This window comes from Talaromyces marneffei, chromosome 5 (assembly GCF_009556855.1).
Source record: "Talaromyces marneffei chromosome 5, complete sequence".
NCBI classification, from domain to species: Eukaryota; Fungi; Ascomycota; class Eurotiomycetes; order Eurotiales; family Trichocomaceae; genus Talaromyces; species Talaromyces marneffei.
The window spans coordinates 49367-62840 of record NC_072352.1 but is presented as its reverse complement, the minus strand read 5'-3'; the positions used below and the strand labels follow the sequence as shown (position 1 = coordinate 62840).

General features: G+C 45.9%; 3 protein-coding genes across 3 annotated transcripts; 1 reads left to right on the top strand and 2 right to left on the bottom strand.

Moving 5' to 3' along the window:
• Positions 1-124: 124 nt before the first annotated feature.
• Positions 125-991, bottom strand: EYB26_006347 (uncharacterized protein; the record flags this gene model as incomplete). Its single annotated transcript, XM_054265623.1, has 1 exon — positions 125-991. One exon carries the CDS (start codon positions 989-991, stop codon positions 125-127), a length of 867 nt encoding a protein of 288 aa, XP_054121598.1.
• A 5500-nt stretch (positions 992-6491) lies between these two features.
• On the bottom strand, positions 6492-8871 carry EYB26_006346 (uncharacterized protein; the record flags this gene model as incomplete). The annotated part of the gene is made up of 3 exons (XM_054265622.1): positions 6492-6986; positions 7080-8693; positions 8752-8871. The coding sequence occupies 3 exons, from the start codon at positions 8869-8871 to the stop codon at positions 6492-6494; spliced, it is 2229 nt and encodes a 742-aa protein (XP_054121597.1).
• A 1890-nt stretch (positions 8872-10761) lies between these two features.
• EYB26_006345 (uncharacterized protein) lies at positions 10762-12600 on the top strand (the record flags this gene model as incomplete). The annotated part of the gene is made up of 4 exons (XM_054265621.1): positions 10762-11068; positions 11234-11347; positions 11440-11711; positions 11776-12600. The coding sequence occupies 4 exons, from the start codon at positions 10762-10764 to the stop codon at positions 12598-12600; spliced, it is 1518 nt and encodes a 505-aa protein (XP_054121596.1).
• Positions 12601-13474: the final 874 nt, after the last annotated feature.

Sequence of the window (13474 nt, the reverse complement as noted above, 5' to 3'; positions counted from 1 at the left end):
AGGAAGTAAGTCATAATAATTGATCCCAAGAATCGGACATTGGAAAAAGAAGGACTTTGAAGTGCATAATGAATAAATCTGTTTGTCGATTTCCGCGAAAGCTCAGTGTAGACAATTGGAAACGCTATTTCAAACAGCTATATTGACGTTTCCTCCCCTTCTTTCTTTCATGCCTATCGTTCAATTGTATCGCTTCCTCCTCACGGCCAATTCTGCGGTAGAGACCGGCCAATTCTCGCGCCCATGAAATGTAAATACGTGATGTCGGTTGCAGGTCTTGCCATATCTGCTGTCGGAGCGTTAGGGCGGACTTCATATCTCCATTTCGAACATAGCTATCAGCCAAATTCCGTGCAAATGCGTAATACACTGGACTTCCCCGGCTCAGAAGAGCCAGCACTGACGCCTGGAACTCCAAGCTCTGATCTTGAGTCCTGCCTCTCTCCAGGTTTCGTAATTCCAAAATTACTTTTCGTGCCCAGTCAAGGTCTATTATTTCGAACTGGATTGGATCACTGGGGATAACCTCACGGAGTCTGTTCCAGACCTTCAAAACCCCCTCCAACCTACTAGCTCCCAGTACCTGGTGGCTTTCCACAACCAAGTTGGCCCAGAAGCTTGCTGCCGGACTCCGCGGAGACATTTCATTCCATATCTTCTCAATGGAGGAGAGAGTCTTCTCGGCACCGACATGAGCTAATCTGGTAGCGGCCAATAAGCTCTTCGCTCCACCCAGGCAATGATAGCAAAGCATGTCACCTGGATGGCGGCGGGTGCTTCTGCTGCGCCAGAACAATGACCAGCTCCTAGATATGATAGTTCCGAGAAAGCCCTTCGCTACAAACGAATTCCCATTATTGGGACAAAGGGATAGAAGCACCGTGAGCAAATCAGGCAACGTTTGATGGCACATAAGATCCCAGCCGTCGCATATTTGGCCATAGAGAACCGCTCCATACTCATAGTGCTGATGCTGGACAGAGGAAGTCATTGTAGTGCGGGTCCAGCTGACTATTAGGCGCCCTTCATGTGAGCAAAAGTTAGTGTCGGATTCAGCGGGGGCCCGGCGGAGATAGAAAAGTTGCATAACCTGTGCCTCGATGTGCCTGGCCTCTGTGACAGTGGTCAAAACCATGGATTGAGCTATCTAGGTGCACCGAGTCTACAGGCAATATCAAACATGGAGAAGAAAAGGAAAGAAGAAAAAGAAGCTATCCGCCTAGCAAAGGATATTTATGCCTTCCCTTGTGTGAGGGCCTTTCCCAACTAGGCACCGCTCAAGGAGCAATCCCAATATGGCACTGTCAGGGTTCGAAGCCCTATCGACGGGAATACCCTCCTCAGTCCTACCAGCTCTGCCAAGAGTCTCCGCCACGGCGCCTTGGTGATAGCTTACCGTACGGCTGTCACATGTGCCTGGCCTCTTTCTCGCGAGAAGAGGCCCGATACGCTTTTGCATAGTCGAGAGACCATGTAACCAAGATTTCCAAGAGCTTTCTCTCCGGGCAAACAGAAATTAAGAGTGGCCATAGCGATTCTCGTAGGATGATACCATCGTTTGAGTTCTTTTTCTCCGATGTCTCAATTTGACGGAGGGCTCGGGTAAAGATAGCGGCGTCGTTATTGGCCGGGAGACAGCCGCAGAGGATCTGGATCCGGAACACTCGCTGACGAATGAGCTTGCGAGAGGTGTTATATGCGAGATATAGGGGTCTGGATGCCAAAATGGCAGCCTGTAAATCTCGTAGATTAGGTAGTTGTTCCAGGATAACTTGTGTAACTTCAATTGGGGATACGGGAGAGTGGATCCATCTTGGCACTTCGTACCAATCACATGGACTGCGGCAGGAGATGATATACGGTAACAACTTTAGGTGATGGGCCTGGGCTGCAAAGTACTTATAACTACGTGAATTGAGTGTGGGGCTAAGTGGAGGGCTACAAAAACATGTATACGTACTAGCGTCTTCATTAGAACCTGTACGAGCTGTATGGATTTGGAAATTATTTACGCTAATCTGACTACTTATCGAATACTTAACTCCAGACTGTTACCCTGTGTATCATATGTAAGTCTTCCCATGTAACCCATATAGCTTCTAAAGAAAACTGTTGCATATTGATGAGGAGCTTTGGGAAGATACTTCTATATTTTATCTCAACGCACTCATTGTGTCTCAAACGTTCGTATCTATCTTGCGAGGATCACTCTTGTGGTTTCTCGTCCACACAGTTGATTGCTCGAGCTCTGGTGATCTCTCTCATTCTCTTTCTTTTACAGCTGGGCGGCCCTCCTCAGCCCCTAAAGCATATCGTTCACTCTTGGCTCGCTATGCGTCTCGCACAACCTGCGGGAACAGCGAGCAACTTACACCCTATACCTAGGACTCCCAATGTCTTGTTCAGATCCAAGTTGGGACTCCTCCCCAGCTTCTCAACCTTGTTCTCGATACAGGATCTTCCGACTTGTACATATACTGCTTATAAATTAGATTCGTATATTTCGTTCAATACTAAATTTATTAGGAACTAGATGGGCTTTCAGTCCACAGGTTCCAGAATGGCAACAAGCCGGGCATAACGAATATGACCCGTCTTTAAGTTCCACAGCGAAGCCGATTCCTAATGCTACTTGGGCTGTACATTATGGTGATGGCAGTATGATGGAATTGTCGGCTTCGGCTTTTCAGAAAGGAATCAAGGTAAGGGCATTTCATTTTGAAATATGTATTTGGAAATATATATTTACCATCCTGAGGGATTAGTGAAGCCAGTGGCCTAAATAACCTGGTTCGACAATATCAAAGGCACCTTATCGCACGCTCTCTTCACGCTTGATTTACGGCACAAGGATTATAGCTCTATTGATTTTTTGGATTCATTAACTCTACCAAATATATTGGAGAGAGCATCACCTATTTACTAATTTCGGTCATATATTAAGGCGCCTGGGGCTTCAATGCCACGGGATTCACTATCGGCTCCTTGTAATCAAAAATCAACATTAATCTTGATGTTCACGCCATTGCTGACAGCGGGTTATCTCTAATGATTATCGACGACGCAGTCCTCGGTGTCTTCTATGGATCCATTTCTGGAAGCAGTTTTAACAATACCGAGCAGCTCTGGATCTTTCCCTGTAACTCAACCATACCGGAATTCTCGGTCAACTTCGGCCATTCACAAGGGGCAGTAATGATTCCTCCCCCCTATCTTAACTTTGGAGCAACGGATTATAACACATTACAGTGTTATGGAAGCTTGCAGAGTAATGGCCTGTCGCCTGTGAATTACGTCACATATGAGTCTAGCCCCTTAGTTACCTGTCAAGGTAAGCCCATCATACCTGCGTCAAGCCACTGAACCTAAGTAGAACGTACGTTTTAATATGCTTCTGTGGACTTATCACATGCTAGCTATATTTCTATAGGCTCAATAACAGAATTTAGAGTCCTTTTTTAAGACTACTAAAGTCGGGACTATGCCAAAGTCACTGACAACATCCTGCTAGGACACAGCAAGCCGGGTAATTTTCATCCATCATCCATCACAACAATGACCGATAAGACAATGGCAGGCAGTGAAGACCACAGAAGCTAGTTAAATTACTAAGCTTAGACGGCGGTGGTGTCAAGGGGATCACCAGCTTAATCATCTTGGATGCGATTATGAGAAAGGTCAATGAAGGAAGAGGCCCGAAGCTCCATCCGAAGGAATGTTTCGACCTCATTGGTGGAACGAGCACGGGTAGGCTTATTGCCCTAATGCTGTTTCGCCTTGGCATGAGTACAACAGAGGCAATTCAAATGTTTGAGAAGATCGCCAAGGAGGTCTTTGCCCCAAAAATCGGGCCATTATACCCCCAAATCCTCGGCCAGTCTGGTCGATGGCTGGCGAATGGCTGGCTGCGGACTAGAGCAATTTTCCTTGGATCTCGCTTTTCAAAAACCTCTTCAATGCCATTGAAGAGTTGATGAAAAAGGGCGAGGAGGATGGCCAAAGTAAACTCCTGAACAAAGGAGCGGGGAGAATGTGAGTATTTCTTCCATTTCATTCATTACTGAAACCAACTGCTTTAGGATTATGTGTGCTACCAGAATCGACCGGGCGGAAACTGTTCTCTGCCGGTCCTATAACCCCCCTAAGGATGTGTCGGATTGATGGGTTTACTCCAGGCCAATCCTGAATAGTAGCTTACAAAGATAAAAAGAAGAATTGACTAGCAAGATTGTCTGTATTGAGTTCTTCTCTGTCTGTCTGAATCCATGAGGTTCCAAAGCCGGGTTTTTATAGACATCTGGTGAGCTGGTTTTATCGAATCCGGCATGTAGGGTTGACATCATTTGTGACCTATCATGAGGGGTAAAATTGGGGGCTATAAAGTAGAGCTTCTGATTGACTGCCTCATTTGACTGCCTCTGGATATCCGGATTATCTGACAGGATGTTCCGTCCGAATTTAATGATATTAAAATAATCGATGCTGCTCTTGCCACGTCTGCAGCCCCACTCTACCTACCTCCAGTTAAAGTCAACGGCATCGACTTCTGGGACGACGGCCTCCTGAATAATAATCCTATTGATCAGGTCTGGTCCGCGCGACACGACCTTGCTCGTAACGATTCCGGAGTATATCAAGTCCTAGTAGCGACTTGTGTTGTCAGCATTGGGACTGGCCACATTAAGGAGTTGCCAGGCTCTCCGAGTGGATAAGGCGACATATGTGAAGCAGCCCTATTGTTGTCTCCTGTGGCAACAATTACACTGTCCTCTGGCTGCATTCGGTTCACTCCGGGGCGCAATTGTTATCAAAAGAGAATTTAACTCCCAACAGTCCCAGAAATTTCTTGAGGCAATAGAGTGTCTATCACCATATTTACTAAAACTGGGCTCTCGACATTGCTTAGCAATCAAGCTGGCGCGCATCGTCGAAAAAAATTGTTCAAAACTCGCAATCAATTCTATATGCCTAAGGTAATTGCATCAATCCGAAGATCATATTTCTGATCTTGTTCTAACATATCCATCAGTTGAAAATAATAATCAAACAGCAAGACCAGAAAACGCGACTACCCCAGTACCTGATCGGCCACCATTTGTCACAAACGAGTCGAATCAACAGCACAAAACATTAAACGTCGTTGCAGCAATTGAGGCACGGGATAGAGCAAGTGCTGAGAACAATGTCGATTTGCAACTAGACGATGGGTTTCTGAATGCCACGATTGACGGGTTTATATGGGCGAATGAAGGTTTATCTTTCTTAGATGGACAAGTGGTATAAAGACAAATGTCGTGATTTCTCTGTCCTCCTCCGCGAATAATTTTAAGAGAGCTTATATAGACTTGTACTTCATCCCTCGCCCGTTTGGTACGGTACACCTAGCTATTATATTTTCTTCCTTCCCGGCTACCTTCCTAGGTTGTCTGGGCTTTTTGAGACATGGAATCGTGGAATTTGGGAATAAATTCCTCCATGCGGAGTCAAATAATTCATCAATCTTATTGATTTGTCCATGTTCATTAACCAAATAAACCACAGCTTTCGTTGTCGGCCTTGGTCATGGCGTAAATAGCCGCCTTAACCTGAGCTGTATCATCAACAATTGCATTGATGGTGAGCTTACAAGTCAGTCTTAGCTTGTATATCCTCAAGATCACCGTTCTTGCTATCCTTATCTCGAAGTTCGATAAAGTTGACATCAGGAAAGGAAACAGCTTGTCTAGTTCTGGTCTGGAGCGTGCAGGTTTGCTGGATCTAAAAGTTAATGTGGTTTGTATGCAGTGATCAGACAGACTGGCAAGAAAGTCCTCCGGCGTCCATTTTCTCCACCTTATCAACAAAGCATACAACAAAAGAGACAAAGCCCTCCATGAAGCTTTTCATATACTAACAGTGGATAGACAGATTGGGCATCTCTTCCAGTTGCAAGGCTTAGCCTCAAGACTACCTGGATAGAGTACGGGCAGATAGTGATCCTAATCTAGTTTGTGCGACTTGCCATTTTTTTAAGTATCGTATTTCTGATGGCATTCGGAGATTTACAGTGGCATTAATATGCCATTGCTATTTAATCACATAGGACTTTTTATGTAGAAGAGGTTGCAGCGTGGGATGCACTGGTAATATAGAGCTAACTAGAGCAGCAGAGCTTCCAATTCTAGTCCCATAGCTCTCCCAATTCTCCCTCGTTTTCATCTTTCTATTTTTTTCTTTCTTTTCTTTTCCTTTTTCATCTTCTCGCGTATTTTAATCTCTTTTCCCTTGATCTGCTTTCATTTCTTTCTGTTTCCCCCTTAGTGGCTTATGCTCCGTTTATGGGCACGTGCACATGGCCACAGGAGCAAGTCTTAGAACAGAAAAAACCAATTGATAACTCAAGTAAAAAACACAATCCAAAAGAGTATATTCAGAAGGAACTTTTGTAAGCGAAATACCGGTTCAAAAAACGAGAAGTGAGGAGATAAGGAATCCATTCTTGCAGTCATCCCCTAACAGACACTTAGTTTGAGATATGGGTGATGAATGTGCTTATTGAATGACACAGCGCGCTTGAGAATTGATAGATAACTGGCAACATCGTCTCCTTCGAGTCTCTCTGTAGCGGTGTGCACCATGAGGCTGACGATTTCTTGCTTGATGGCGAATTGCCGATCGGTATGTGGCTCTAGTTCCTGGACATACTGTTCCAGGTCACGGAATGGCATTGAATGCAAATTGTTTGGGAGCTTCTCTAGAACCTGAGACGGAGGATTGATCCCTTGTGAACCAAGGATGGCGACATAATCATTCAGGTACTTGCTGATTTTCTTGACATCGTTCTCCGCTGCGGTAATGCTGGACGGATCACCGAGAAGCGCTGTACCCAGGCCATCGAGATCAGTTATCTGCTGGCTGATGCCATACATTATTGTCCAGAATGAATCTAAGGATTTATATTCATTTGAGAGGGATACGAAATTTCCGCCGATGTTTCCAAGGTCGGTCTTGGATATTGTTAGATTGTTAAGTGATTCTTGGTTTGCCAAGATCGCGTTCCGTAAGTCCCCCAGCTCCGCTCCGAGAACTCCTACACTTACAATTCCTCCTATAAGCAGGACTCCTCCGCCGAAGCCAAGTATAGGAGCGAGCGGAGGAAAGAAGAAGGCTGCTATGATCAAGCCAATGCCACAAACAGCGGCAGCCACTGCACCCCAGAGTAGAGACGTGAGCGTCTTCTCCTCTTGCTCTTCATCGTTAATCGTCTGTTGTAGATCAGTGATCTGGTTGCCAATAGCGACCAGTTGTGCTTGGATATCGTCGTTGATTTGGCCTATTTGATTTGTCATAAGCGTCACCTTGCCATCTGCTGCTCCCAAATTTTCAGATAAGAGCTGGCCTATTGCCTGACAATGACCAATTGCGAATTTACTAGCTCTCTTCGCAATTTTATCTTTCTGCTGCTGAGTCGGAGCCTTCATCCACTTCTTGGAGTATTTCATAAGCTTTTTCAGATATTGAGTGTGGCTGGTGCAGAATGCCTGCATGAGGCTGATGTCCGGAAACAGACCAGTTTGGGTATCGATATAACTAGCTTTCAAATATGTAGTCAACGTTTGCATATCAAGAATGACACCAGGTGCTGCGGCTCCAAGACAAGTCACCCCTCCCTGGGAAATCCACTGAGTCCACGTCTCTGTCGGGCCCGAATTCTCGTCGGCCGGTGGGTTGACGACCAGTTTCCAGAGGTTCCCATCTGATCGCGAGGCAACAAGGCCGGTGTCCACCGCCGTCAGATCAAGTATAGGATCAGACAAGGTGTTCTGGCTCTTGATGGTATAATTCACAAGGTTTTCTCCTGTGCCATCGGTGTTGGGAACAATCTGATAGAGATTCATATTTCCATCATATCCCCAGATTGAACCATTCCAGTACGCTGCCTTCAGGAGATTAGGAGCTGAACCGTCATCTGATGGCAGGGGGTTGAATTGCATGTTCGCGCCAACCTCCTGGGAGCTGTAACTCAATGAGCCGTCGCTGTTTACCATGATGAGCCATGAATTTAGCGCTTGGTTGTCTGAGGATATTTCACTATAAGGAACTAGCCCCCTGGTATTTTCGGCTGGAATGCAACTACCCATAGCATCCCATCCCGGATTATAAAGTTCTGGCCAGTTGTTCGAGGCCTGTGCCAAGTTCGGGTCACCACTATTTTTGGGGGTTTTTGCCCAGACACTACTTCCAACAGTGACGAAGAAACTGCCTTTGTAGGAGAATAAAGACGTCGTTTGGCCAGAGCCAGGAGTACCTGGCATATCATCAAATAAATCCCACTCTTCGTCAATATTACCTCCTTGGTCAATCGTGGTTGCCACATATTGCACCGTTGAATTCAACATGCCCACAAGAGGCACCGTTTCTAAAGTAGCCGAGAACGTGGAGAGACCTGGCAGTCCCAAGGTATTATCGAAGCTAGGTATTATTTGGCTGATAGAGTTTTCCATACCCTGTACGGTCTCTTTTACGGTGGACAAGTTCGTTTCTGTGTCGGCTTTGAATTGCTGGTTGACATCGAGAGGCTGAGCGGCTTGGGCTTGTCGTTTAGCGGCTCCTTTTTTAGCCTCAGCATCCAATTTCCTAGCTTTCTTACTAGCCTCGTAGTTCTGAGTGGAGTGCTCAATCATTCCACGCACGCTGTTTATTGCCTGTTGTGCCTATGGTTCCGTAGGTTAGTAGATGCTGTGAAAGAGCTGGGTGGAACCTCTAACATACACGGGCTTTGGCGGCTCTTGCTTCCTTTCGCTGTGTCGCTGACAGGGTTTGACCCGGGGCTTTTCGTATATTTTGGTTAAGATCCCTCAACATGGAGGGGCCCTGAGCGAGGGAGGCCATTTTGAAAGATTCACAAGCTTTTTTAGTTGAATATCAAAACAGTTTTATATAGAGTGCGCCTTCAGGGTGGGGTCGTTTCCTCCGGTATAGGTTTGAAAGACTTTAGTGTTGACGATATGAACTCAAATATAAAGACAGTGACGAAAAATATGTGTGAGTTTGATGGCAGTAAGTATAGTGGTTTGTAAGGCAAGGCAAGACAAGGCACGTTTAGTCGGTTATTTTCTCGAGCAAACAAAAACACAACAGTTGAGATGGAAAGGGTTGTTATTGTAGATGTTTTGGATAGCTTTTGAACTGTGTAAACAAACTTGGAGAAAGATACCCGAGGGCGTGAATTCCTGTTCTCTTGTAGTAGAGACTTAGTAGTAAATCTACCAGTCAATTGTAAAGGAGGGAGGGGCGATGCACGACAATTGCCTCTCAGGATCAGAATTCCAGCCACTGACGTGCCGTTAATGCAGCCATGGTTCAAATAAATCTGTCATTTGACGTTGTGAATGGTAAATAACTATAACATTAGCTGGTTGCAGATAGAAAAGATCTGAATCGTTTGACATTCAACTGGATTACCTTGGTTCCTGTGGTGTTTGAGAATCTTATCCCGGTAGGTTACCGGCCGGTAGTAGTTGTAGTATACTGAAAATGGCCAGACCACACAACATATCACCCAACTTCGTACTCTTTGTATGGTAACTAGCGGTGGATTGGATATCCAAAGAAGTTACTTGGGAGTTATATGATCTTCCTGGCTGTGGTCGTTTTCGGATAATGACAAATACCTTCAATCTTAAATTAACCATGCCCTACCAGTACAAGGAATCTGGAACCGGCCGCATGAGGGTCCAAACCTTGGCTTCCGTAAGTCTGGATTTATTCTCCACACCAATCAGATAAGGATAGGAAAGCAGGTTATTTTCCAGAAAACCACATCTGTATGATCAATGATTAATAGCAGTATCATCTTCATGTAAGCAGAATGTGAGTGAAACCTCAAGTAATCTTAACTGCACACCAAGGTTTGGCCGCCTAAGGATAAACTTGCCTAGTAGGAATCAAGGCCTTTCTCTGCTATCATGCTAGCTCAGATCGAACAAACCGAACACATTGTCCGCAAGTATAATTCTATAATGCGTGAGTTTTGTTTTGATTTCAATGAGAAAAGGGTCCAGTCACAGGACCAGGAAAGAGAATTAAAGTCTAGGAACACGATTTGAAAGAATTCAACGTAAATACAAATACGACAAACCAAGGCAGCACATACGGGTTATTATAATTCTGTAACTAGCTGTACTAATATATGATTAATATAATCCATATTATCCTATCTTTGCTGATCCCCGTTGTTTGCAACTTGAAGTTTACATAGTCTCGTAGACACTACAATAGACGAAACACTCCCTATTAAACCTACATATGAAGAAAGCCATCCTACTATCAATAATATCTTATTATTTTGTATACTCTTTATCGTATTTAGATAACAATATATTTTTCCTATCTCTGTATGAGTTATCTTAGTGATGAAATCGTTTAGATATAGTACATTATCTATATGCTTATAACCAACTATTCCTACAGCCTTGATGACCTCTTCAGCGCTTCCTGATCTTATTAAAGCTTGTATGAGTTGATGTCATAAAATAAGGCTTCAAAATATCATGGGAATTCGCGAAAATCGGTTGTCAGGCGGCAGTAGATAAGGTCGATCCAGTTCCGACCCATGCCTACGGTAATGCTGATAGCCCCGCTTTATTATCGGCACTTAGATACGGTACAGAGCAAGACAGCCAGTGCTGGTCTCTGCATGTACATAGCCACTGCGGGGCCGTAAATTAATAGCTGAAGTCCAACCCCCGACACTGTACAGCGAAATGAAACGAAACGGGAATGTCGACCGCTCAACATCGATCCCGTGAAGGCTGCTGGACTTGCAGGGCCAAGCGCCAGAAATGCGACAAAGCCCAGCCCGCCTGCCATAACTGTGAGACGCGCGGGGTATCTTGTGAAGGATACGCGTTGCGTCTTCGTTGGGGAACGGGAATTGCATCTCGAGGCCGGTTCACGGGAGCGGAGAAGCCCGTTGAACAGTCGATACCTCCTCGGCCAAAAGGGCGTCGCCGGGACTTAAGTCGAGAGCGACGGCGGCGTGGACTCCCACGTGGAAATGAGAAAGAAGATGAGGATAAGGAAGAAGGTGAGCGGTTGGGGACCACCCTGGTAGGCGACGGTGCGCTTGATGGATTGAGCTCGAATTGGGCTAGTTCTTTTCCCACCATGAACGATTGCTTGGATATGGATTGGTTTTATCGCATTTCAAAAAAAAAAAAAAAAAAAAAAAACTACTGACACTGGAGCTTAGGTTATTTGAATCAGATGTCTAGAACCCCACGTTGGAGTCCTGCAGACACATCCCCGTCTGCTCCGAGTACGTGGACTCCAAGGACTGCTGAAAACGAGATGCTCTTTGAAGAATGTATGTACATGTAAACCAACCCCTTATTTCCTGTTGTTTTAGGTTTTAGGCATGAGGAACAACTGATCCTGGAATCCGAATCACTTCGATAGTTCTATCGAATGGAATCAATATTCTCCATGCAACGACGATACAAGAGTCCAACAACTTGCTGTGGAATCGCCTCCCCATGCTGTGCGAACAGTCGGATGCTCTGTATACAATCTGTCTGGCAATCCAAGTCTCCTTGACTGATCAACTGAAGGTGCGGTTTTTTGAGTACTTTGACGCCGCTCTTGGGAAGTTCCGCTCCGCCCTAGCTCAGCATGTCGTGTATTTAGATGATAGTACTTGGGTGGCTGGACTCTTGCTGTGTAGTATCGGGGTATGTATAGTCCATAGTGTGCGGCACAGTCAGTGATACCAGCACGCTGACCAGCAAGAAACAGATATTGCACGGGCTACCGTGGACGATGCATCTGCAAGGGATGTACAATATCCTTCAGACACACGAACTCCAGGGGCATGTGGAGCATCGAACGCCATTCCGATCACACCTATTGGAAGTGATGGGTGTTATGGACCTCCCTACTTTCTCAGTTGGACGGCAAAATCCTTGTCTAGGCCTCTGGCGTAGATATTGTCGTGAGACCAAACATATGACTCGTAATGACGTGGAGCTTGTCAGTGGGCTTCCACGCTCGCTGATTGACCTCTTCTCATGTATCGGCCATGGGGCGACCGAAGAGGACTTCTGGGACTGGCCTGGTGCCCCTGGTGCATTACTCCAATGCCATCTCTGGGAGGCTTATCGCCTGGCGGGTATTCTGACCGTGCGACACCGCAATTTACCTCCGACACTTGTCTGCCATACACCTTGCTCCCAACCCCCGATTACATCGGGTTGCATGGCATCGCAAACATTGCGGGCGAGATGTCTACCCAGTACTGAAGTGCTTGTCTCGCGGATCCTGAGCTGCGTCGACGCAATCCGGCGGGCATCCTCGGACCCTGAAGAAAGCAGTTACCTAGTCATGAACTCGATTATACACCCAACCTTTGTGGCTGGATTGCAGATCGCAATCATCAACGCACGGCCAGATTTCAAAGAATTAATTTCTCAGTGTATCTTAAGTGACGTGCCAGGCTTAATTAATACGACCCAAGGAGAGTTGGTATTAGACTTCTTGCGAGGGATGTGGGATTGCGCCGATGAGAAAGTGGATGTAGAAGAGCTAGCAAGGTTACGAGGGTTTGAGCTCGTCTTGTTGTAATCAAGGGATGAGTGTATATAGATATGCATTATCCACAAACGTGCATTATGACATCAATCGCAATCGCTACTGGATATCGCCCCTGACCATCACCCATATCTTGACCTTTCCGTCCGGCCCTGGCACTTCCTCGTCTGTGAGCTGAAACTTTTCCATAGTGTGGAATCCCAGACTCCGATAAAACCCAAGGCTCCATTCCCTTGTGCATTTGAGCACCGTCAGTCTTTGGTGTGTATGATCAAAGATTGATTTCATGGCGGTCCTCGACCCTGCAGCCAAGTATGAACTGACTTCGCTTCCAAATACCATGGATTCTTACCCCCATACTTATTACGTACCTTGAGCAGAGCTACGTCATGCTTTATCGTAACTTCCATGCCTCTCTGGTCCAGTTTATTCATCAGAACAACTTCCCAGCATGTTCCATCGTAGCCTACGAACATGTACCCAGTCCACCCACTCGCATTTTTATTCCCCCATCTAGCCAAGACAGCCCGTAAAGCTTCCACCACCTAGAATCTACACAATCACAACCGGCGATGAAATGTCCGTTTCCTCTGACCTGAACAAAATCACTGCTCCTCCCGTATCAATACTAAAATGTCTTCTGTCTTCTGGACGGTCCTAACTGTTCCAGATTCTACTCTTCTTGACTTGAACCTGTTGCGCAAGCTCGGCACCCTCTGCAGACATGAACACTAAGCCTTCAACTTCAGTGCGCTCGACTCATCTATAGACCTGCCTCAGTGTGTCTGCTGTCTCTTCACTCCACGGCGGAGTGTTTAGCCGTAGACGCTGGAAGATGCGATCATGCGAGAAGGCTACATTGATCGTGTGGGAAACGAGGGGCAGAGATTTCGCGTCTCCAGCAGTA